This window comes from Muntiacus reevesi, chromosome 13 (genome assembly GCF_963930625.1).
Source record: "Muntiacus reevesi chromosome 13, mMunRee1.1, whole genome shotgun sequence".
Classification (NCBI taxonomy): Eukaryota; Metazoa; Chordata; class Mammalia; order Artiodactyla; family Cervidae; genus Muntiacus; species Muntiacus reevesi.
The window spans coordinates 56,446,724-56,471,352 of NC_089261.1; the positions used below are offsets into that span (position 1 = coordinate 56,446,724).

Consider the following 24,629-nt stretch of genomic DNA (forward strand, 5'->3'; position numbering starts at 1 on the left):
ATTTGATATTTCGATTTGAAAATTATTTGTGCCTTAGTTTAGAATTTGATCAATATGCAGAATATTCATTCTAATGATGAATTTGTTTTTTCAGTTGTCAGAAATAGTGAGGGAATTCAAGACTACAAATCGACTATTATTAACTGGAACACCTCTTCAAAACAACTTGCATGAGCTTTGGTCACTTCTTAATTTTTTGTTACCAGATGTCTTTAATTCAGCTGATGTAAGTATTTCTTTTTATTTTCTTGGAGTAATTTTTTGATACTAAATATTTTTGTAATAGAGCTGGCCTGCTTCAAGAAACATACAAACTTATATAGAAAGAGATCAGAATTTTGGTTACCAGAGGTGGGAACCAGGGGAGAAGCAGAATTGGATGAAGGCAGTTAAAAGGTACAAAGTTCATTGTACTTATTTATCTTCCATTTATGAGATAATTAAGTACTTGAGATGTACAGCATGATAAATGTAACACTGCTGCATGTTATATATGAAAATTGTTAAGAGTAAATAACAATAAATCCTAAAGTTCTCTTGACAATATTTTTTTCTATTTATCAAAAACTTTATATTTGTATTAAATGATGGATGTTCTCTAAACATTGTCATTGTGCTGTACACTTTAAACCTCATCCAAAGCTGTCTGTTTATCTCAGTAAAACCAGAGAAATTAAAGAGTTTGGCCTACCTTTTCGTACTGCTTGAGATAGTCATTACTTTTTCACTCTTAGGTAATTAGCCTCATGTAACCAAGCAAGTTTTGTTTGCATCCTGAGAATTTATTTACTGTGCCTTTGATTTCAGTCTCATTTTTGAAGTCATGGCTTGTTCTCTCTGAAATGTCATAGATTCGCGGTCTTATTGGGTGGTCATGTTGACCTGACACTGCTCTAGGTGGACTGCTTTTGTTCTTGAGGTGGTGCTCAGGATATTCCCCAAGTGAATTTGGGTACTTCCTGTTGCCTGAGTTTTAAGTCCCCAGGATGGCCTCTTCCCAGGATGGTCTTCAAATTTGGTGAAGTCTGTCTAGCCATATTTTCTTATGGTCTAACAACCATAGAGACTAATCCTTACCTTTGATAGGTTATTTGTGGCGATAGAAATGGTTGATTGATAATTTGAACTCTTGGTTGCACTTAACAAAATGTACATTATGTCGACAGTCTGTGCAATTAGTAATTTTGGTTTTCTGTCAGACTCGACTTCATTTTTGAAACTTTGCTCCCATTTCTAGAGAGAGAGTGTGCGTGCGTGCGTGCGTGTGTGTGTGTGTGTGTGTGTGTGTGTGTGTGGCTTTGAAGAGCTTATTCAAATAAGTTCCAAAAAGGTGTTAATTTTGATTGGGTGTGTTATGTAAGGATCATTTTAAGAGTAGATTTTATTATTTTTATTTTTATGTTTTAAAAATTTTTTTGAGAAGATTGTATTCTTGAAAGACAATTTAATCAGTGTCAGCCAGCTCCTTTAGTTCTGCTTTTACGTACTTTGATTTTTCTTTTTGAGATAATTTTTCTTACCCCATTGATGTGTTTGTTTGTTTAATAATCTCTGTTAAAACTTTGTTTTAGTTGACACAGTTCTAAGATTATGTTTACTAATACAACAAATACAGTTAATGCTTGAACAATAGAAGTGGGTGGGTCCACGTGCACGAATTTTTTTTCAGTGGTAAATGCTACAGTTCTGCATGATATGCAGTGGTTAACCTGACTATAAGTTACATGTGGATTTTCAGTTGCATGGAGTGTAGGTGCTCCTAACCTCTGTGGTGGTCAGGGGCCAACTGTATATAATACACATGCTAAAGAGGTAAAGCTAGGGAAACTGTCCTTTTTAAATACTGCCCAAATACTAATGAAATGTTGGTATTCTCAATTTTACTTTCAGTAAGTTTAACAAAAATTGACGTTGCTCTAGAAACCTTGTGTTTGAGGTATATAAGTGGTCTTAGAGAGCAAACTGTAAAGTGGTTTTAACTTTTAACATTTTCTGAAACAAACTTTTTCTTTTTTCAAGAATATTGATTTTCATATCTACAAACTGTCTCCAGTTATTTTCTTTTCATTTTGAAACTTGTCATCTTGATGTTTAGGAAATACATGATTCTAAAATGAATTGCTAACAATAACATACACATTAAAAAAAGGAACTAAGTGATTTTTGCAGTTCACAGTTCAAATGTTAATTGAGAAGTTGTTATGTGCTATATAACCTAGCATAATAAGGTGTTTGCAGTTAGTGTTATGGACATGAATTTGAGCAAACGGGGAGGTAGTGAAGGCCCCGGAGGCTTGGTGTGCTGCAGTCCATGGCATCGCAAAGACTGGGACACGCCTTAGCAACTGAACACACATAATGTTACTATTATCTCTAATCTTGATGTATTTTTTTGTTTGTTAATCTAGGACTTTGATTCCTGGTTTGATACAAATAATTGCCTTGGGGATCAAAAGCTAGTTGAGAGGCTTCATATGGTAAGTATTTTGGAGTAGGTTTAAAAAAGCATGTTTCTAATGGGAAAAATGATACAGATTAGTAGATTATTTTTCTGTTAACAAAAAGCACAGAGGCTTTAGAGTCAGATCTGTTTGAATCTGCCCACTTTCATTCTTGTTCTTATGATGGGAGGAGGGGGTAATGTATGGCAGTTTCAGTCTTAGAACCTAGGGTGAAATTCTAACTTAGTAATATAATTAATGAATCCCTTAGGGTTAACGTACAGTGAGGGGAAGAAGAGTTGCATAAGAACTTAACATGAACAAGTTTTGGAATCTTTAGTTCTATTTACCTTCCATAGGAGAATCTAAAAGATTTGCTTCTGAAAGGCTAAAGGTCCATCTGTTGCTCTTAAATCAATTGATTGTGTACAAGCAACTGTTAATAGTGCAGTGTGAACAGAGTTGATGTTTTTACTGTGAAATACAGCTTTGTTCCTTCCTGTGAAGATGCACAAGTGAAAGTTGGTAGGAAGATAGAAATTTCTCTAACAGACCCCAGATTATAATACCAGGACCAGCAGGATAAAGCATGTGAGCATGACATATAAGGCCTTTCATGACCTAACTCAGGGTTTTTCAACTTGTGTTGACATTTTGGTGCAGTTTTTGGAGGATGGGAAGGTGGTTTTCTTGTTGAATAGCAGCATCCTGGACATTTCTGCTCAGTATGTGCCAGTAGTGTGCCCTCACTTGTGACGATCAGAAATGTTTCAAGGCCCCAGAAACACGTCCTGTGGGGCAACATCACTCCTCCTTCAGAGAGCTAATGTTCCTGTTAGCAGTGTTCTCCAGCTGCTGTTTGACTTCTTAGTCAAGCTTTACTTTGCTAAAATTGCTGACCCCACTGTCGGTTTTCTGTAGCCACTGTGCTAATTTCTGCATCTCTGCTTATCTTTTCTTCCACATCTAGTATTCTCTTCCCTGCCTTTACGAATAATACTTCAGCCAGGATTTGGTGGTGATGTCCCCTTCTCCATGAGTACCCAGGCTGAGGCCAGCCTAGAGACTCCTCTCTAGCCTGTCTTTAATAATCCAACTTTCTAACATTATAGGACTTTGCACAGGCTACTGAAATGACTCCTTTACAAATGCTTTCCCTCTGGATTGTAAGCACAAAGGCAGGATGTGTCTTCTATTTGCCTTTGTATCCCTAGCATAATGCCTGGCTCAAAGTGAATATTTGATGAAGGGGAAAAAATTAAAAATTTTGAGTATTCAAATATCTGTGTATAAGTTAATTTTAAGGCTCTCTAAAATTCTGTGTACTGAAATTTTATTTTTCTACATGTTTGAAGGTGATGGTCTAGACACCTTTGTTTCAGTTTAGATGGCATTCAAGCATGTAAACACTCAATTTAGATTTATTTGTTCAGAGGGTTGTGGGATGTATGTGTAGACTTTGCTTAGTAAATAGATAGGTACATGTAGGTAAAGCATACTAAAGCACAACAGAATACCAGTTTTGGCACTTGTTTATTTTACTTAGATAGTAGCATGAAGATGCTTCTCAAATCGGGCTGGGGGGGTACAGGTCCGGTAGCTGCCTCTCCGTGCTGTCCTGGGATGCCCACCGTAGCTCCTGTGTCTTGTAATGAAAGAGTGTGTTCACAGTCATATGGTGTACTTGGGCATGAGAGAATTCTTCCTTGATAAAGGAGTTTTCTTTAGTTGTAACCAGTCCCACACCAGAGCCTGCCTTGTGTATGGTAGCCCCAGAAGTCACGAGTCAGCTGAGTGAGTTCTTCGCTGGTTTTGCCCGGTTTTGCCCAGCTTCATGTACACAGACAGCTCTGGAAGAGGGCTCGTGGGGCCGACGGTCCTCGCTCAACGTGCTGGCAGCTGGTGCCAGCTTTTAGTTGGGCTGCACCAGCTTCCTTACGGGATGATACTCGAGAAGCGTTGCTTATTTTCTCAACAGTTTTTGTTATTTGATCACATTTTTTATAAGCTAGTGGTAAATAGAACAAAGGAAGATATAAAAGAATTATCTTTTGCTTTATAGCTGTCTTAAAATTATTTTATGAAAATTAATTAGCTATATACAACAGGGGTATGTGTCACAAATATAATATTGTGTGAAAGGAACCAGCTATAAATTGGGCATATACTGTGAGTCTTTATATATAAATAAAGTTAAAAACTGGCAAAACTAATGTATGATGTTAAAAACTGAATATTGCTTACCTTTGGGAAGGAAGGCGAGGGGATTGTGACTGGAAAGGTTACAGAAGGATTTATGGGATGTTCTGTTTATCTAGGAGATAGTTACATGGCTATGTTTGCTTGATTAAAATGTATTGAACTGTATATTTACAATTTGTATACTTTATATTTGTCTACTTCCATGAGAAAAAGATAAGAAATGAGGGAATAGTAACCATGACGACATCATAATTTGGACCTAGCCTTTTCTTAAGTAACTAATTTTTAAATTTGAAAGGCAGTGAATGTTGAAAATATCACCTTTAAAATTTACTACTTTTTTTACACTTTATGACAAGTGTATCAAGTGTTTACTTATATATTGAATAATCCTCAACATACTCTTTAGGAAGTCTGTAATAATAACAAATTATATATTTAGAAAGAAGTCCTAAGAATCTTTTGATATTCAAGAAGGCACTTTTCTGTGTATTTAGTGGACACTTTTGAGATCCTGAAATATTACTTATGTTACCAATGAGGTCATCTCCATTTCTTTCTGCTCTTTTAAGGTTTTGCGTCCATTCCTCCTCCGTCGAATTAAGGCTGATGTTGAAAAGAGTTTACCTCCAAAGAAGGAAGTAAAAATCTATGTGGGCCTCAGCAAAATGCAAAGGGAATGGTATGTGTTTTGAGACGTTTTTGAAATCATTCTTAATTCCTCACTGACTTTCATCTGTACTTTGCTTTTGTGCTTGTGTCGTCAAGGGATTCAGTCTGTTGGTGTGCGCTCAGCCTGACCAGTTTCCCGGATACAGAACCTAGGACTTCTCATCAAATTTATGATACCAAGTCTTTGTTAAAGATGACAATCAGCTTGGGAAGTTTATGAATTCAAAAGTTAAACTTGGTATTTAACAGAGATGGGTGTAAAGCCCTCTACATGGGTTTTTAAAAAAGAAACTATGGTGGCACGGATGGGAGACGTGGTTAATGTGGTGGGTCATAAATACCGGCACATGGGCTCCTGCTAGTCCCTGATGAAGTTGGAGATTGTAGAGGTCTGAGAAAAGTTAAGAGCTTTCTCTTATCTCAGAAAGCTATATTTATTTAGTTTGTAAGTCCATTTTGAGCTGATGTTTTGTTTTAGGTAAGATTAAAATGTCCTTTTGTGAAGTTACAGTAATGACACATGATAGCTATTTTAAAAGCACCTAAACAGGGCATACTGAGAAAGCTGAAAACCTTCTAAGTTTCTGTTGTTTTTGTCTCTTCTGTTTTCCTTTTTAAAAAGTTTTATGGGTGTATGAAATCTTAGAAGGTTAGAAACTGCTGATTTAAGTGTTCAGAGGAGGGAAGTGACCTAGCCACTCTGTTCCTACTGCATCTCAAGTATGTTCAGTTCAGTGCTCAGCATTAATAAGTATTTTTAAGGGGCTGGAGTTGTTGGTAAAAAGACAGAAAAGATACAAAGCAAAGAAATGGGCAAAAGGAGTCCATTCTAAATGTCCTCAAAAATTTTGAAAGGTTTTAATAGAGTAGCAAAGAGTTAGACTTGTCTCATATGGCTCTAAAATACAGAATTAAGACATGAATCAGTGCTGAGGTAAAGCAAACTTTTTTTTCGTTTATAACCACATTGGTGAATTTTACATTAGAATTGTGATGGAAAGGTCTGCCTTGAATATTTTGTGTCTCCTGATTGGAGTTGTTAAGCATAGATGGCTTTGGTTATTTAAGTTGTTGCTCAGAGAATTCAGGGTCCTGAAACTTTGGTATTTGGACAGATTACTCTTTCCTTTAGGATAGTGTCTAACTTTTTAGTGTATACAGTCAAGGCTTTTCATAATCCAGCCTTAGCCTAACTGCCCCCTTCTCTCCCCTTAGCCCATGCACTTTTAACAGTTAAAGCTATTATATTAATTTTATTTTCATCATCATGCCTTATGCTCTCATAATTCTTATTTCCTCCTTACCCAAATGCTATACTGGCTACACTGAATAATAATGGATAGTAGCATTCTTCTTTTGGAAAAGACTACAGATTAAAATTATGTTTAAAACTTAACTTTTAAAGTTTGGCTTTATTACTTAAAAATGTTGTATCATTATAGTTTTGTTTCAGTTCATCCCAAGAAGATGAATTTACTCTTTCGGGCCTCTTGGCCCAAGCGTTATAGGTGCACATTAGAACACTGAGGGTGGGGTGGGGGAAGGCAGCAATGAGAAACAGAAGAAAAAAGAAGTTCGGGTGACACACTCCTCAGCACACATTAGAAGTTGATGGGTTGTTTCGTGTGGGTGTTTTGGGGTTGAGGTGGGATTAAGTATATAAAATGGCGGGGACCTGTCCAGGAACATTTCAGCCATCGTAAAATGTTTTTCTTTTCACTAGGTACACTCGGATATTAATGAAGGATATAGATATACTGAACTCTGCAGGGAAGATGGACAAAATGCGGCTGCTGAACATTCTGATGCAGTTGAGGAAGTGCTGTAACCACCCCTATCTCTTTGATGGGGCTGAGCCGGGTCCACCTTACACAACAGACATGCATCTGGTCACCAACAGTGGCAAAATGGTGGTGCTAGACAAGCTGCTCCCTAAATTAAAGGAACAAGGTACCTCTTGCTGGCATCAAACGGAGAAGCAGTGGAAACTTAAGATTCTGATGTAAAAGTGAGGGAGCTTCCCTACACTGGCACTTTGTAAAGTGGAAGTTTGAAACATTGAAAAACTCCTATCCATTAATCTGAGCTTCACACCCACCCTGCCAACCCCCCCAGTTTTAAGCCTCACATTTTTCAGAAAGCGATCTGTAGTTAGGGCAGTCACACTCACTGGATTTTGAGGGGAAATTCTCATTTTCTATACACATTCCTAGAAATACCATTTTTTTGTTACAATATGTCAAGAGTGCTCTTGCCACTCATGGAGTTCACAGGGCCTTTGATAGACAGTGGTGGTGTGTTCATGGTGGTGGTCTTCACTTGTTTATGTGTGTTTTTAATTTAATTAAACATTATATGCATGGACCCAAAGCAATTTTATTTACAATATGCTGAGTTTTATATGAAAATGAGTATATGTACAGATTTATTTAAATTATGTGAGTGTAGAGCGAATTTTATATGAAGCCAGCTTCAACAACTATAAACTAATGGCAAAACTTGTTTTCATCTGTACTGTACCTATTTCCTCCTTTTGGACTCTTGAACCATATCCTAGACATAAGGGCATTTCATGAACAAATTATTCATTCTATAAAATGAAGTACACCAGTTTCAAATTTCTCCATTTGTGTTTCTCTGTATATTTTTATAAGAATGATAATTGTACCAGTAGATGAATCTGTTTTAGGATATTAACTGTTGAAAACATTATTAGAGTTGTCAGTGAATTTGTCTTCTTTTTATACCTTTCTTGGGAAATGTATTTTCTAAAATGCTTTCTTTAAAAGTTGAGTAATTGAAGAAATTGAGTATGCAGGGAAGGGTGGCAAGAACTTGGTAGGAGACTACTGAACATCCTTACGCATTTCAGGCTTGGGAATGTGGAACATGAGCAGATTATCAGCCTCAGATTCTGAGACAAGATAGTTTCATAGTTACTATTTTCCAAAATGATCCACTGGTCTTATATCCTACTGAAGGCATTGTGCAGCTAGCTAAAGAAATGGAAGCTTTGGATAATTTGAGTTGTGGCCTAAATGAAGGATGATGGTGCAGGTGTTAGGCACACCTGAATGGTCCTTCCATCTGGAGTTGGTCTTGAGAACTAAAGTGAAATCAGGGTACTGGGTGTGTGTCGAGGGATGCCTGGGGCCTTGCACAGGGAAGGGTTGTTGTGGTGGAGGGTTATTTTTAAGTACGTGGGATATAAAGTTGTCTTTGGGGTGGCGAGATTTCCCAGGCCAGAGGCAAATAGCCTTTCTTGTTTACTTTAATGTGTTTTTATAAATACTACTCTTTTCTGTTTGTGCCTTGATGGGAAAAATATGGGGAGTGACTGACTTGGATAATAAATGATGTGTAGTCTTTTCCTTGTAACTACATTACCTGAAATTAAGGGGTAATTGGTTAGTCTTGGTTTTGGTTAGCCGTAAATTTAAATAAATTTATTTTACTTCCGAAACTTCTGATAGTGGTCTGTTACATTTGCCAACAGGTTCGCGAGTACTGATCTTCAGTCAGATGACCAGGGTATTGGATATTTTGGAAGATTATTGCATGTGGAGGAATTATGAGTACTGTAGATTGGATGGACAGACTCCCCATGATGAGAGACAAGTGAGTAGAATCTGGGGAGGGGAGATTACAAAATTATCAGATAAAATACTTTTCTGACTTTTATTTTATATAATTAGGAGTCCATCAATGCGTACAATGAACCAAACAGCACAAAGTTTGTTTTCATGTTAAGCACACGAGCTGGTGGTCTTGGCATCAATCTTGCTACTGCTGATGTTGTGATTTTGTATGACTCAGATTGGAATCCCCAAGTAGATCTTCAGGCCATGGTAAGAGATAACAAATATTCTCTGTGCTTAATAAATGTTTTCACTTAAAGTAAGCTAACGAGCAGTCTACAAATATCAGTGGCTGAATCCAGTAGAATTGTACTTTCTCTGACTTAATAGTTCAGTGAGGGTATTTTGCAGGTGATCATCCATTTAAATCAGGGTATTTCCATCTTACATCTTTGCCATATCTTAGGACCTTTGAGTCTTATTATATCCTTTGCATCAGGAGAGAAAACTGGGAATTACCCAGGGAATTTTTATGGGTCAGAACTGACAGTGTTCCCACTTTCATTGGCCAGCACTTAATCACACAGTATAACTTACTGCATAGGAGTTGGTAACTAATGGTATAGTTGTGTCCTAGGAGGGACGATAAATAGGTTTGGGGAGCTGCTAAACTGCCTGTCACGTTTGATTTTTAAACTTTTAGACCCATGCATCTTGAGTATCTTGGCCAGATCAAGAGAATCGTTCTTATGTTGAGAAAACTTATTGATCTATAGAGTAATACAAAAACATAAAGGTTCGTAAGTTGGTACTGCTAATAACCTGACCTGTGGTGTTTACATCTTTCTTGTTGGCCACTTTCATCCTGTGACTCTTTGTAAAGGTGGCTGGGGGAAATCAATAAATTAGAAATAGGGATGCTTTATAAGAATGTGTTTTCTGAACTTAACAGAAGTGAAACAGAAAATGGAATTCAAATTAATTTGACTTCTTATATGGAGTTGATAGGGTACTGTTTGGACTAGGATTTTTATATTGTTTGTGGAGTTTGTTTATTCATGTCACTTTCCCCCCTTAATTGTGAAAATTTAGATTTGATTTAGTAGAAAAACATTTTGAATTTAAACTTAAAAAGAAATTTTTTAAAAATTTTATTGTCATACTTAAAGATTATAATTTTGTCTGTGTTGTCTGAAGACACTATTTTATTTCCATATAACCTAGTAAAATTAATATGGTAGTTTCTCACAGATTCAACATGTTCTATACTTCTGGAAGGATTTCTTGTGAGATAACTGATTAATTTGATTGAAATTGAGACTTGAAGAAATGTTAATGAAATATTAATATGAATTCATAAGTGTTTTGTTTCATATTTCTAAAACCATCTTGTACTTGAGAATATTTTCATTTTGTTTCTCAAGATACACATTCAAATGTTATTTATGTGAATTTTCAACTGGATTCAGAGTAACCTAGTTATTTTCCTAGGACCGAGCACACAGAATTGGACAGACCAAGACAGTCAGAGTGTTCCGCTTCATAACCGACAACACTGTAGAAGAGAGAATAGTGGAGCGCGCTGAGATGAAGCTCCGGCTGGATTCAATCGTCATCCAGCAGGGTGAGCCTAGGACTTTGAACATTTACCAAGTTGAATTTATAACACTTTCCCCTGGATATCCTAGTTCAGAATTATTTATTGAACAATCACAGATGCCAGGCGTTGTTCTCAGTGCTGAGAATACAAAGATGACTTGAAACCAACCAGTGTTCTTGTTTTCAAGGTGTTTATGATTCAGTGAGAGTGAGATACAGAATAAACATATGTAAATGGGACTAGATGGTGAGAGTGGGATTTTATTTTGGATGAACTGAAGGGAACTGCAGGTGCTTGTGCCAGATCAGCTTTTAAGGAAGACATTTGTGTTTTCATGAAGCTTAAGATACATCTTTTAGTGATGGGATATGTAAAATGTAAAAATGAAAACAAACCCTCAGCCTCTTACCCACATTGGTGTCTTTTCCTCCCAAACTGTTGTGACCAAATACATTTTCTCTGTCCCTGAAGTGGAGAGAGGTATACTGTCGTGTTGTCGTGGCAGTCGCTCGGTCTTGTCTAGCTCTTTGCGACCCCGTGAACTGTAGCCCGCCAGGCTCTCTGCCCTTGGAATCTCCAGGCAAGAGTGCTGGAGTGGGTAGACATTCCCTTCTCCAGGGGATCTTCCCAACCTAGGGATGGAACCTGATTCTCCTGCACTTCAGGCAGATTCTTTACTGTCGGAGCCCCCAGGGAAGCCGCCAGGGGGACGCTGTGGCTTCACGGGCCGGGAACGAACGTGGGCCTCCCACGTGGCAGGCGAGAACTCTCCACTGAACCGCCGGGGCACCACAAGTGTTAGTCGCTCAGCCGTGTCCAGCTCTTTGCTACCCCAAGGACTGTAGCCCACCAGGCTCCTCTGTCCATAATACTGGAGTGTGTTGCCTTTCCTTTCTCCATGGCATCTTCCCTACCCAGGGGTTGAACCTGTGTCTCCCGTATTGCAGGCAAATTCTTTACCGTCTGAGCCACCAGAGAAGTCCAAATGGACTTTGTTGAAATTAGAAAATTCTGTACATCAGAACTTTTTTTTTTTGCCATGTAGTTTGTGGAATCTCAGTTCCCCGACCAGGGATTGAACCCAGGCCGCAGAAGTGAAAGCCCAGAATCCTAACCTCTGGGCCCCCAGGGAGCTGTCATGTTATCTACTGATTATTCTGTTTGTGTGTTTTTATTTTGTCAGCCAGTGTCTTAGGTTCCTTGTAAGGAAGGGAATGTTACATTTCTTTGATATCCCTGTAATGCGCCATTACTTCATGGCAAATAGATGGAGAAACAGTGGAAACAATGAGAGACTTTATTTTTGGAGGCTCCAAATTCACTGCAGATGGTGACTGAAGCCATGGAATTAAAAGACCCTTGCTCCTGGGAAGAGAAGTTATGACCAACCTAGACAACATATTAAAAAACGGACATTACTTTGCCAACAAAGGTCCATCTAGTCAAAGCTGTGATTTTTCCAGTAGTCCTATATGGATGTGAGAGTTGGACTAGATAAAGAAGCCTGAGTGCTGAAGAATTGATGCTTTTGAACTGTGGTGTTGGAGAAGACTCTTGAGAGTCCTTTGGACTACAAGGAGATCCAACTAGTTAGTCCATCCTAAAGGAAATCAGTCCTGAATATTCATTGAAAGGACTGATGCTGAAGCTGAAATTCCCAATACCTCTGGCCACCTGATACGAAGAACTGACACATTGGAAAAGACCCTGATGCTGGGAAAGATTGAAGGCAGGAGAAGAAGGGGACAACAGAGGATGAGATGGTTGGATGGCATCAGTGACTCAATGGACATGAGTTTGAGTAAACTGGGAGTTGGTGATGGACAGGGAGGCCTGGCGTGCTGCAGTCGTTGGGGTCACAAAGAGTAGGAGACAACTGAACTGAACTGAATTGAATGCCATCCATAGAGTTAGCCATGTGTCGTATACATAAAGGCAATACATGATTGTATACTGTTAGTTATTTTTGTTAATAATTGCTTAACATAATGGGCTTATTTTGTACCAAGTGATGTGCTCAATATTTAAATAACAGAGTACTATCTTTAGTCTTCATGGCAGCTGGAGGTTGGCATCAGAGATAGAAGTGAGTTGCTTCTCTATCATGTAACAGCTAGGAAGTGACTCATCCAGGGCCTCCAAAGCTGTATAAATTATTACAGTGAAATGTCTAATTACAAAAGTCTCTGGGGACTTCTGGGGACTACCAGACAGTGAAATTTCTCATGAGTGATGTAATGGTCCTCACACTCATCCATGGTTTTATTTATTTATTTATTTATTTTTTTTTTAATTTTTCAGTGGGTTTTGTCATACATTGATATGAATCAGCCATAGAGTTACACGTGTTCCCCATCCCGGTCCCCCATCCCACCTCCCTCTCCACCCGATTCCTCTGGGTCTTCCCAGCCCACCAGGCCTGAGAACTTGACTCATGCATCCCACCTGGGCTGGTGGTCTGTTTCACCACAGACAATATACATGCTGTTCTTTTGAAACATCCCACCCTCACCTTCTCCCACAGAGTTCAAAAGTCTGTTCTGTACTTCTGTGTCTCTTCTTCTGCCCTGCATATAGGGCCATTGTTACCATCTTTCTAAATTCCGTATATATGTGTTAGTATACTGTAATGTTCTTTATTTTTCTGGCTTACTTCACTCTGTATAATGGGCTCCAGTTTCATCTATATCATTAGAACTGATTCAAATGAATTCTTTTTAACGGTTGAGTAATATTCCATGGTGTATATGTACCATAGCTTCCTTATCCATTCGTCTGCTGATGGGCATCTAGGTTGCTTCCATGTCCTGGCTATTATAAACAGTGCTGCGATGAACATTGGGGTGCACGTGTCTCTTTCAGATCTGGATTCCTCAGTGTGTATGCCCAGAAGTGGTATTGCTGGGTCATATGGTAGTTCTATTTCACATCCATGGTTTTAGAAAGACATCTGCCTTGTGGTTCTTGTTGTCAATTATTTTCATCTCTGAAACAGCTTTTTTTTTTTTTTAAGGGTTAAAAAACTAGTTCTTTTACAGTCAGCTGAGAAAAAGTCTTTTGACTTTTTTTTCCCTAGGGCAAATTTTGGAACAAATTTGTGCTAATAGCCTTATTAATCCCATTTACAGACATACTAGTCAAACAGCAAGCCTTTGGTATATGCATCTGGGTTATGTTTTGTGTACTAAGGGATATAATAAAAAAAATATGGGAATATGTAGAAGTATTTACATCTGAAAAGTTCCCTCCCACCAAGAGGAAAGTAATTCCTGTAAGCTTAAGAACATTTTTGTACCATTGAGATAGCTTTCAAGAGTCATGTTCTTTATATTAAATATGTGTCTTAACTTTGAAAGTCACAAATATTTGATGGTGTATTCTGTGAGGGACCTAAAACCATGATATAAGGATTTAAGATCCCAGAAAACAATTTGTATCTTTATCCACTCATTACAAGTTGATTGAAGTAGAAAAATTGAAACACAAGTAAATGTGAATAGCTCTTGTAGTTTGGCAATGTGAAGGTTTTTGTACTTCATTTTCTAAGTAGAAAAGGCTGATTTAGGATTATTAGTAATAATACTAATCAGTTTCTGCTTATCAGAAACTTCCTGTGTTTATAATACTCTCATCTAGGTTTTGGTAATTGGATTTTCAGATATCCCAAATTACTGTTATTCTCACACGAGAATAATTTTATTGAGAATGGTATTCAGTAGACTTCATTACATAACATGTAAGCTTTAAGAAATATTTTAAATATTAACAACTTAAAATTTGGCATTTTATGTAAAAGTGAAAATTATCAAATGTAAATAAACAGAAATGATTAAGAAATGATTGAGGGCTTATATCTAACATTTAAAATTCCAGAAGTTTGATTAACATTACACAACATCTTTTTTCAGGAAGACTTGTGGATCAGAATCTGAACAAAATTGGGAAAGATGAAATGCTTCAAATGATAAGGCATGGGGCAACACATGTATTTGCTTCAAAGGAGAGTGAGATTACTGATGAGGATATTGATGGTATTTTGGAAAGAGGTGCAAAGAAGGTGAGATGCAGATTAAATGATATTTCTAGTATATAAAATATTTTAAACCAGAACTGAGGAAATGGCTATGTAAATTATACTTCCACAGAAGTTATAAAGTCCAATTCATTTTGACTACAGTTCTCATGCTTTTTTAAAATTCTCAAACCTAATAAGATGTTTCTTTTGTTTCCTTAGACCGCAGAGATGAATGAAAAGCTCTCCAAGATGGGTGAAAGCTCACTTAGAAATTTTACAATGGATACAGAGTCGAGTGTTTATAACTTTGAAGGAGAAGATTATAGAGAAAAACAAAAGGTAATTTAGAAAGAGATTTTGGTTACTTTAAGACTTAATATTTTAGTCTGGAATTTAAGTGGAATATTAAGTCTGGAATATTAAGACTTAATATTTTAGTCTGGAATTTAAGTATTAGGTGTGATGCCTTATCTCAAATAGCAGTCAATTCTGTTTACTCACATCTAAATTATTTTCATTTGTGTGTTAAATTTAATGCCACATTTTCAGTTGGTAAACGCTGAAATGTTATAAAAATTTATGTATACTGTTACGGTAAAGTATATTGTGTGGGGTGATTATAAGTAATTGGGGATATTTGGAAATTAAAACTACTGCCAAAAGTAAAATCTGTTGTGGGGTTTTTTTTTAAGCAGAATTGGCTGTTAATAATTAAAGGGATGAACTTCTAATTTCTAAATTGCTATTTCCTTCCTAATTGGTATTATATAATGAAATTAGATAATACCTGTTGGGCAGAAGGAAAATAATTCTACCTAATGATTTGCCTTTTAACATTTAGACATTTATATCCTTTGAATTTTTTCTAGGCTAAATATTTATCTGCATTTCTCTCCTAATTTTGGTTCTAGCGTACTGTCTGTAGCATTTCTTTTTTCACCCAGTTATCATTCATTTGGTCAGGAAATAATCGCTGAATGTTTGTGCTGTTCCCTAGACTCCTCTTGTGTGTTAGTTGCATAGTCCCTAGCCTCATGTAGTCTAGGGTGTGTGAATACCTGCATTCATCAACAGGTCATATTAATGTACAGTAGGAGTTGCATTCATGTAAGACTTGTGACTGTATAACACAAGTTGGTGATCTGAATCGTCTCCTGTGGGCTAGATTGCATTTACAGAGTGGATCGAGCCTCCTAAGCGGGAAAGAAAAGCCAACTATGCTGTCGATGCCTACTTCAGGGAAGCGCTTCGCGTCAGTGAACCTAAAGCACCCAAGGTGAGTTGACAGAGCACAAATATCTAAAAATACTGGAAGTGCAGATTATCTTTCTTCTTATATTCTTTCAATAAAATCAGATTGAGAATTAAATTTTATGTGGTTTCTTCCAGTGTACCTCCTTCAACTTTTGTTGAAAGTTTTCTAAAAGTTAATTTTAAATGTAAGCATTTAACATTTGCTTGATGTTTGTTAAATTTTATGGAAGATGCATTCAGTTGCTTGGAGAATTGGCTGTCATGGTTTTATAGAGTGCAAAAAGATTTCAGATAGATTTAAAGCAAAATAGGTTTGTGTTTTTCTTTTTTATTTTTACAAACAATGCTTTTTTTTTTTTTAGGCTCCTCGACCTCCAAAACAACCCAATGTTCAGGATTTCCAGTTCTTTCCTCCACGCCTATTTGAATTATTGGAGAAAGAAATTCTATATTATAGAAAAACAATTGGTTACAAGGTAACAGAAGTAACACTTTGTAATTAATCTCATTTGTTTTTACTTACTAGGTGCATGATATCAATATATTTTCCTGGATTAAAACTTATAAAATTTCATGTAGTTGGTTAAGAGTTTAGTTCATCACATATTTCCTGAAATATATTGACTGATGACATAGAAAAAATATGTATATTTTTAGGTCCCTCGAAATCCTGACCTACCAAATGCAGCACAGGCACAGAAGGAAGAACAGCTTAAAATTGATGAAGCTGAACCCCTTAATGATGAAGAGTTAGAGGAGAAAGAGAAGCTTCTGACGCAGGTAGAGCTTTCAATCAAAACCAGATTTAGTAATGGTTATTTTGTAAGGTACCCTGTTAGGTCCTATGGGGATAAACAAAAGAAGTAAAGTTTCTGCTTTCAGAAGTGGAATAATTGGAGATGATGAGCATGGGCATATGGGTATAAGCTACGTTGTGATTGTCATTAGTTGTAAAGGTAGAAGAGAAGAGGGTAGATGTGCACCAAATCTATTGTTGTGGAGTCAGTGTCTCTGATCACCTTTCTTCCAGTGCTCCCACCTCCCCCTTTTCTTGGAGATCTTCTCATTTTTACTATGTCTTTGTTCTCAAATTACAAGTATCTGCTTGGTGCTTTTTTAAAACATCCTTTAGGATTCAATCAAGGCCTTTGAGAATCTAGCTTTAACCTACCTTTAAAGCTTTATTATTACTTTGTTTTGCCGCTTGGTTTATGTTTGCTCTTACATTCATTCTGGCTCTTTACGTTCTTTCCTCCTGACAAACAATTTCTCCTTGAAAACGCAGTGAAAATGTCACTTTTGTGCAGCATTTCTTACTCTCCGACTCAGACTTGGTTGGTTGGCTGTCTAAGTAATGTATTTGATGTATTGCTAAAGTGCACATCTATGGATATCAGTAGTTACCACTTTAAAATAACTTAGAACTTGGAGCAACTGAAATTTTTCTATAATACTTAGCAGGATTGGTAAAGTTTTAATAGCTTTTCCCCCAAGCTCAGTGACTATATGCTTTGTTTCCTTTGCTTTGAAGGGATTTACCAATTGGAATAAGAGAGATTTTAACCAGTTTATCAAAGCTAATGAGAAGTGGGGTCGTGATGATATTGAAAATATAGCAAGAGAAGTGGAAGGCAAAACTCCAGAAGAAGTCATTGAATACTCAGGTACTTCTGTTATTTTAATAGGTATACGAATGTTCTCAGGCTTTTGGAGAGTGGTTGGAAAGTTGAGATTTTCTTACTCTGAATGATGTATCTGTTTTCCTAATTTTTAAAAACTTTTTGGCCACACATGTGGCATGCGGACTTCCTGGTGGCTCAGATGGTAAAGAATCTGCCTGCAATGCGGGAGGCCTTGTTTCCATCCCTGGGTTGGGAGGATCCCCTGGAGGAGGACATGGTACCCCACTCCAGTATTCTTGCCTGGAGAATCCCCATGGACAGACCAGCCTGCGGGATACAGTCCTTGGGGTCACAGAGTCAGACACGCCTGAGAACCTGGGCACAGCACACATGCGGCGTGTGGAGTCTTGGCCCCCTGGCCAGGGATTGAACCCACACCTCCTGGGCTGGAAGCACAGGGTCTGAGCCTCTGAACCACCATGGGAGTCCATGAATGATGTTTTGATAAGCTAAAGTTTGCCACAATGGTGTCTCATTTTGTTTTTTAAAAATTGAGTTAGAAAATCTCCCCTTCTTTAAAATGGCATCATTAATTTTTCTTTTTTTACCCTCATTAACTAACTGCAGCCAAGAAAACAAGAATAGGCCACTGGATAATTGTGCTTCCTTTTTACGTCATTTTTCTTTATAACTTTTCAAGTCCTATATAATTCTGTTTCCTGAAGTCTGTTGGGTTGACGAGTGGATATGTGTAGTGCTGTGATGATTGCTGAAAATTTCAAAAGAGCAGAGAATTAAGTGTTGGGAGATACTTAAATCATGCAGTTCACCTTTTTTTTTTTTTTACAGTTAAGGAAAGAGAGATAATTGTGTGACTTACTAGTGTCAGATGTGGGAAGAAGGGAAATATTTCTTAATCCTTAGCAAATAAAATAGGTGAGCGCATTTATAGAAACAAGTTACTTACATTTCTTCCCTTTCTCCACCTATCCCCTCTGCCCAATTTTACTCTTAACAGCTGTGTTCTGGGAAAGATGCAATGAGCTGCAGGACATAGAGAAGATTATGGCTCAGATTGAAAGAGGAGAGGCAAGAATTCAAAGAAGAATTAGCATCAAAAAAGCACTTGACACGAAGGTACTTTGAACATTAACAAGTGTTGTGGTTAATAAAGTAACTCCTGTCTGTAAGCATAAGAGTAAAGTAACTTCCTAAAAAAAAATTAAAAATTTCTTCAGAGGACAGCATTCAGACTTCATGGGGATTCTCAACAGAATTTACCTCAGTATTTCAGTTGGTATATGTGAGTCAGAGTCTGGTTTAGCTCTTTGCTACATAGTACTAGAAAGTCTGAGTCTGTGTTTCTTCTTAGAATAATAAAGACCAAAGTTGTTTGAGGACAAAGGTTAAGAATGGTGGAAGTGCTTTGGATAGAAAATGGATGTGAAATACAACATTTATAGCTAACTCTACTAAAACTGAGTTTGAAATATAGGTTATGTAGGATTTGTATTTTATATAATGGGAAATCTGATTTTCATAGATTGGACGGTACAAAGCACCTTTTCATCAGCTGAGAATATCTTATGGTACTAACAAAGGAAAAAACTATACTGAAGAGGAAGACCGCTTTCTGATCTGTATGCTTCACAAGCTTGGATTCGACAAAGAAAATGTGTATGATGAATTGCGACAGTGTATTCGCAACTCTCCTCAGTTCAGATTTGACTGGTTTCTAAAGTCCAGAACCGCCATGGTGAGTACTGGGGGCCTTTTTGTGGAATGAAGCAAATAATTCAGAGGAAGTAGATAATGTAATATTGTTTAAGGTAACTTTTAAAATTTTATTAAGAGAAAATTTGTGTATCTTTGAAGTAAATTTTTGTTAGATTACTATTTGTATCATAGGTTAAAGTAGTTCCTTAAGAAACAGTTCACCTCCACAGTTATAAACCTAATGTTATAAGTCACTTACAAAGTTTATTTTTTCCATCGTTTGATAGCACTTCTTTTAACATCACTATATACAATAGGATTAATTTTTTTGTGTGAAGTTTAATCAAGCTTTAAGTAGAAGGAAAAGTCGCATCAATTAACTTGAGAATAAGATGATCGCAATTTAAAATTTGACTTTTGCTTTTGTAAATAATACACATTTTTATAAAGAAAGGACTTCTACTCATGTATCTGCCCATCAGAATACTGAATTTTCAGTTAATTAAAAAGAGCTTAGTGTGGTAAAACACTACTGTTTTAATGCTAGGTTCTGATCAGCAACTTTATTTTTATGACCTAAAATTAGAATTCAGAAAAATATAGCTTTGATGAATTGCTCTTCCCTTATGTATTTTACCACCTTTGAATTTTTAGCTTCATCTTTTGTTCTTCAGGATTATATTAATGCCAAAAAAAGTTCTGTTGTCTTAATTTTGAGACTTAATTTCTCTCAGCGTATTTAAAATACATTTTTGCTCTTTAAGATGTGATAGTTTGCAATCTCTAAGTGTTTGACCACTGAAGGGTTTTTTTTTCCCATTAAATGTCATTGGAGGCTGGTGTTTTATGAAACTCTAAGGTTGGGAAATGTTGCACTATAAATGCATTATAAATATACAGTTAGAGGAGACAGATTCAGTTGCTGTAAGCTCTGTATTATATCTTTTAAAGTAGGGACAATTTATAGTTAGTAAGTGATTTTATATTAAGTGAAGCCAGATGCAGTGTCACATTAATTTACTGGTATAATACCATGGTCTGAAACTGTTATTTCCTAACGTGCTTCATGTTAAGGCACACATACAAAATGATAATATGTGTATGGCCCCTTCCCCTTGTGATGAAACAGTTGAGGTATAATCTTTGTCTATAAGCCAAGCAGATTCATACCATAGCACATCTGTAAAACATTCTGGTGTGTGTATCTCAGTAAATTCAGAACTTGGATGTAGTGTACCTTCTCTCTATATGTACTATTGCAGATATTTCCAAACCTTGTATGGTTGTGTCCTATATGATATTTTTAAATGATTTTGCTGTGATTGTTTGTGTAGTAATGTCACAACAAGGAAAACACCAGTTTTACAGTTTATGTTGGTTTTAACCCTCAAATATTAATATTAACTTGTAGTATTTTAAGTTTATGTATAGATGACAGTTCTCAGGCATCGATGCTAGTAGCAGTATTGCACATATTAAGAGACGGTCATTTTCGCTGCTTCAGTTCCTGAGTGAAGGAAGGATGTATGTGGAATACATAGTAGCCTGGCCTTAAATAATGAAGTGAAAGATGTACACATCTTTTTTTTATCCTCCTGGCATGGAATGTGTATGAAAATTAGTAGTTTTTTGCTTTTAAAAATTTTAATTTATTGGGGGTGTAAGTGATATTATGCTATTAAAGCATACCTTTGGTTTTAAAATTGTATTCATGAAAACTTATAGATGGAGAATACAGATTTATCATGTAAAGTTGTGTATATAACTTAGGAACTGCAGAGGAGGTGTAACACCTTAATTACCTTGATTGAAAGAGAAAATATGGAACTAGAAGAAAAGGAGAAGGCAGAGAAAAAGAAAAGAGGACCAAAACCTTCAGTAAGTACTGATGAAAAATTTAAATGTTTTCTTGGGAGACTTAACTTTTTTCAAGAATTTGAATATTACTTGGCTTACCACTGATGCATTAATCTTTTTTTTTGGTAGATAGCATAACCTAAATTACTTAAAAAGTATAAACAAACTTGATTGCATTGTGTGGGGAATATCATGTTATGGTAATTCACAATGTGGGGATTTGTAAAAATTTGGTAAGGTCTGTCTTGTGAATGCCATGAGTCTACCCTTGACTATGAGAATGCAGGTTACAATGTTAGAATATTTAAAGAAATATTAGGAAAGCAGTGACCTTTACAGCCTTTATTGTTCACTTCTAAACTATAATTTCTTTCCCCAGTGATCTCTTAGCATTGTGAAGATAAAAATTATGAGAGAGAAGAAGTTTTAATTTTGTTATTTAGTAATAACTTATAGGGTCATGAGTAAATGAACATCTGCAGAAAATCTGGTGTTTATGTAACCTCACGAAGTATTTCTCATTACTGCTTTTTTTAAATAAGAAGCATGTGTTGTACATTTGTTTGGTGTATTGACTTACTGTTGCCAATTGTGAATTACTCATTACTTCATTAATAGCAGTAAAATTTTTGTGTTAGTAAAATATGTAGATAAGATTATTTAGAGAATTAAGTTTCTTCGGGTTAAGAAAATTAATACCTGTTACCAAGTGGCAGTTATTAGTAAAGTGCTATCATGCGTCTTCCAGTGTATTTCATGTTAATATTACTTGTGTGATGAAGGAAATCCTTTTGTTTGTTTCTAGACACAGAAGCGTAAAATGGATGGAGCACCTGATGGCCGAGGAAGAAAAAAGAAGCTGAAACTATGAATACATATTTGTTTCATAATCACTAACTTTAAACCAGTAGTTCTTTAATTTACGGGTCTTCATAAGATGTACTGTACAATGCTCAATTGTTATGTCATTCAACGACATCAGGTTCATCTGTTTACTGAGCTAGAAACATAGTATGTAGTTTCACTTTTTTAAATGCAACAGCTGTGCTGAAATTTTTTTATCATTAACACTTGAAGTAATAAAATAGGCTTCATTTATTAATAAATGTTTCAGTTGATTTATTTTTCTATTATAGTTCCATTTGTGAGGATTGTGATTTTGTTTATGAGCTATAATTTCTATACTTGTGGCGCTTAAAAAGAAGCAAACAAGTTAAAAAAAGAAAATTGCAGATAACACTTGTCCCTTCAGTCTTCACTTAGTTGTGTAATTGTTTTAACTCACTTTGCCTTTGCAGAAGTTTGGGTATCTTCTTTGTAGTGCTATTGAGTCTCATCCAGGAAGATTATGTACATTGCATTCTCCTTGCTTGTTATATGAGTAGAATGGGAAAAAAAGGCAAGACAAATTATCATTAAATTCTATGCATATTTCTGTTGCGCTGTTTCTATAGTTCTGAGGTGAATATGCCCTATTCTGTTTGGAGGAATGGCCTTTTAGTTGTATAGCCAAAGACATTTAGTATTTTCTGGTTCCTTAAGGTGTTATTGTACCATTTTGTAAAAGGAATATTATTATTATTTTTTTTAATTGTTTGGTAAATATTTTTGACAGATTACCTTCTGAAGCAGCCACAACTTGGAAAGATAATGTCAAAACTTAAGATGATTTTTCTTTTTTTAAAAAGACCCAGCCAAAATAAGGTGTCAATTTGTCATACTGTTAAATTGAAATTGACAACAAAATGTATCCCCTTCCGGTTTAACCATTTTTGGGTTTTAGAGTAATTGAAAATTTTATTTTATTATATTTAAAATAATTTCTAAGTGTGAACAGCAAGAATGACTTAATTCCAGTTTTAATTTTCTATGGACAGACTTGATAAACTGGAGACCCTGAAGCAGGATTACCCAAATTGTAGTGTCAGGATTTTAGCTGTACCAGAGGCCTTTATGTGCTACACATAATTTGTATAAAGTTTTATATGTGCAAATTGGGTACATAAATAGTTCTCCATTTTTCTAAGGGAATGCAATAAATGTAGCATCGTGAATAAATATAACTTTTATAATCCTTAAGTGGTCTTTTCTTTCCATTTCTTTAATTTTCTTTTCTCATTTGATTTTTATTCACTTTTTTCCCTTGGGATATTATCTTTTTTCCTTAGATTTCCTTCCCATATCAGTTGCTTTTATCTACCCACACATAATTGAGATTTCTATGCTGATTTCTATAATATTACTAATACTGCTTACTTCTAAAAAGCGGGATTGTTGCCGGTGGTGTCAAGCAGAATGCAGTGTTTATAACAATTTGTGGAGTGATCTGCGTGTGTTTTCTGTCCCCCCCGCCCAACCCCCCATTGACTTCTCACCTTGGATTCGTAAAACAACAATTACAGATCTAATGTATGGAAAATTGAGGAATGGTTACTCTTTCCATGGAAAAAACTACTAAGAGTGGTGGCTTTATTTTGGAAGAAATAATTGGGAAAAACAAGGTTGAAGAAAACTTTACAGAGATCACAGGAAAAGTGTAGGAAAAGTGTTTTCAAGACAAAAACAGCCTAATGCGGGAGTTGGGTGGGGTGGGGTGTGTGTGTGGTGGTGGAGATGGGAGGGATGTAGAGAGTGGAAATGTAAAAGGAAGCGTGTGTGTGTGTGTGTGTGTGTGGTGCTGGTGGAGATGGGAGGGATGTAGAGAGTGGAAATGTAAAAGGAAGCGTGTGTGTGTGTGGTGCTGGTGGAGATGGGAGGGATGTAGAGAGTGGAAATGTAAAAGGAAGCGTGTGTGTGTGTGTGTGTGTGTGTGTGGTGCTGGTGGAGATGGGAGGGATGTAGAGTGGAAATGTAAAAGGAAGCGTGTGTGTGTGTGTGTGTGTGTGTGTGTGTGGTGCTGGTGGAGATGGGAGGGATGTAGAGTGGAAATGTAAAAGGAAGCGTGTGTGTGTGTGTGTGTGTGTGTGTGTGTGTGTGTGTGTGTGTGTGTGTGTGTGGTGCTGGTGCAGATGGGAGGGATGTAGAGAATGGAAATGTAAAAGGAAGCTAGTGCCAGCCCTTCAGAGCTCAGGGACACTGGGATGTACATGAGTAAATTGAAACACTTGATAAAAGCATGAAAAGAAACAACTTATCAAAGTTTAGCATTGTGGTTCACAGGTCAGTTAGGGTATCACTGTTGCACGTTTATCTAGAATAAAGCCAAGTTTTTATTTATATTGCTAGTTAAGGAAAAATGATGGCTAAGCTAAACCAACTATTTTAAAAGAGGAATTGATGGTAGAGGAGACTCAAAATTGGAACCCATTTGATTTCCTCAGTTTACAGTTGAGGAATAGGAAGTTTAAATGGGTGAAATGAATGGTCCTAAAGCCAGCTTAGAAGAGGCTAGGTGTTTACCTAGGTGACCACAGGGTCACAGTCAGTTGTTAGACTAATTCATTTAATAAATAATTATGTATTGCTCTGTTGGCAAGATTATATCTTATTGGGAAGGTATCTAGTAAAATTAATGTTATCATTTCAACTTCAGTATTTTAAATATTAAAGTAACCTTGGAGGAAAAAATGGAAAAATTTCCAGTAGCAAACTTTTTAATTTAGGGTATTTCAAATTCATATAGTAGACTTAAGTATGTGCTTTAATTTTATTGCAGGGCTTACATATGCTCAT

General features: G+C 36.4%; 1 protein-coding gene across 1 annotated transcript in view; it reads left to right on the forward strand.

Moving 5' to 3' along the window:
* Window positions 1–23,036, forward strand: part of SMARCA5 (SWI/SNF related, matrix associated, actin dependent regulator of chromatin, subfamily a, member 5) — a 38,793-nt gene extending 15,757 nt beyond the window's left edge. Inside the window, exons 8-24 of the mRNA XM_065903979.1 lie at window positions 95–226; window positions 2,409–2,477; window positions 5,216–5,325; window positions 7,039–7,265; window positions 8,812–8,933; window positions 9,011–9,163; window positions 10,385–10,517; window positions 14,402–14,550; window positions 14,728–14,847; window positions 15,674–15,784; window positions 16,125–16,238; window positions 16,420–16,542; window positions 17,294–17,426; window positions 18,403–18,521; window positions 18,928–19,140; window positions 20,871–20,978; window positions 21,763–23,036. Coding sequence (XP_065760051.1) covers window positions 95–226; window positions 2,409–2,477; window positions 5,216–5,325; window positions 7,039–7,265; window positions 8,812–8,933; window positions 9,011–9,163; window positions 10,385–10,517; window positions 14,402–14,550; window positions 14,728–14,847; window positions 15,674–15,784; window positions 16,125–16,238; window positions 16,420–16,542; window positions 17,294–17,426; window positions 18,403–18,521; window positions 18,928–19,140; window positions 20,871–20,978; window positions 21,763–21,828 — 2,202 coding nt within the window. The 3' untranslated portion in view covers window positions 21,829–23,036. The remainder of the gene's footprint in view (window positions 1–94; window positions 227–2,408; window positions 2,478–5,215; window positions 5,326–7,038; window positions 7,266–8,811; window positions 8,934–9,010; window positions 9,164–10,384; window positions 10,518–14,401; window positions 14,551–14,727; window positions 14,848–15,673; window positions 15,785–16,124; window positions 16,239–16,419; window positions 16,543–17,293; window positions 17,427–18,402; window positions 18,522–18,927; window positions 19,141–20,870; window positions 20,979–21,762) is intronic.
* Window positions 23,037–24,629: the final 1,593 nt, after the last annotated feature.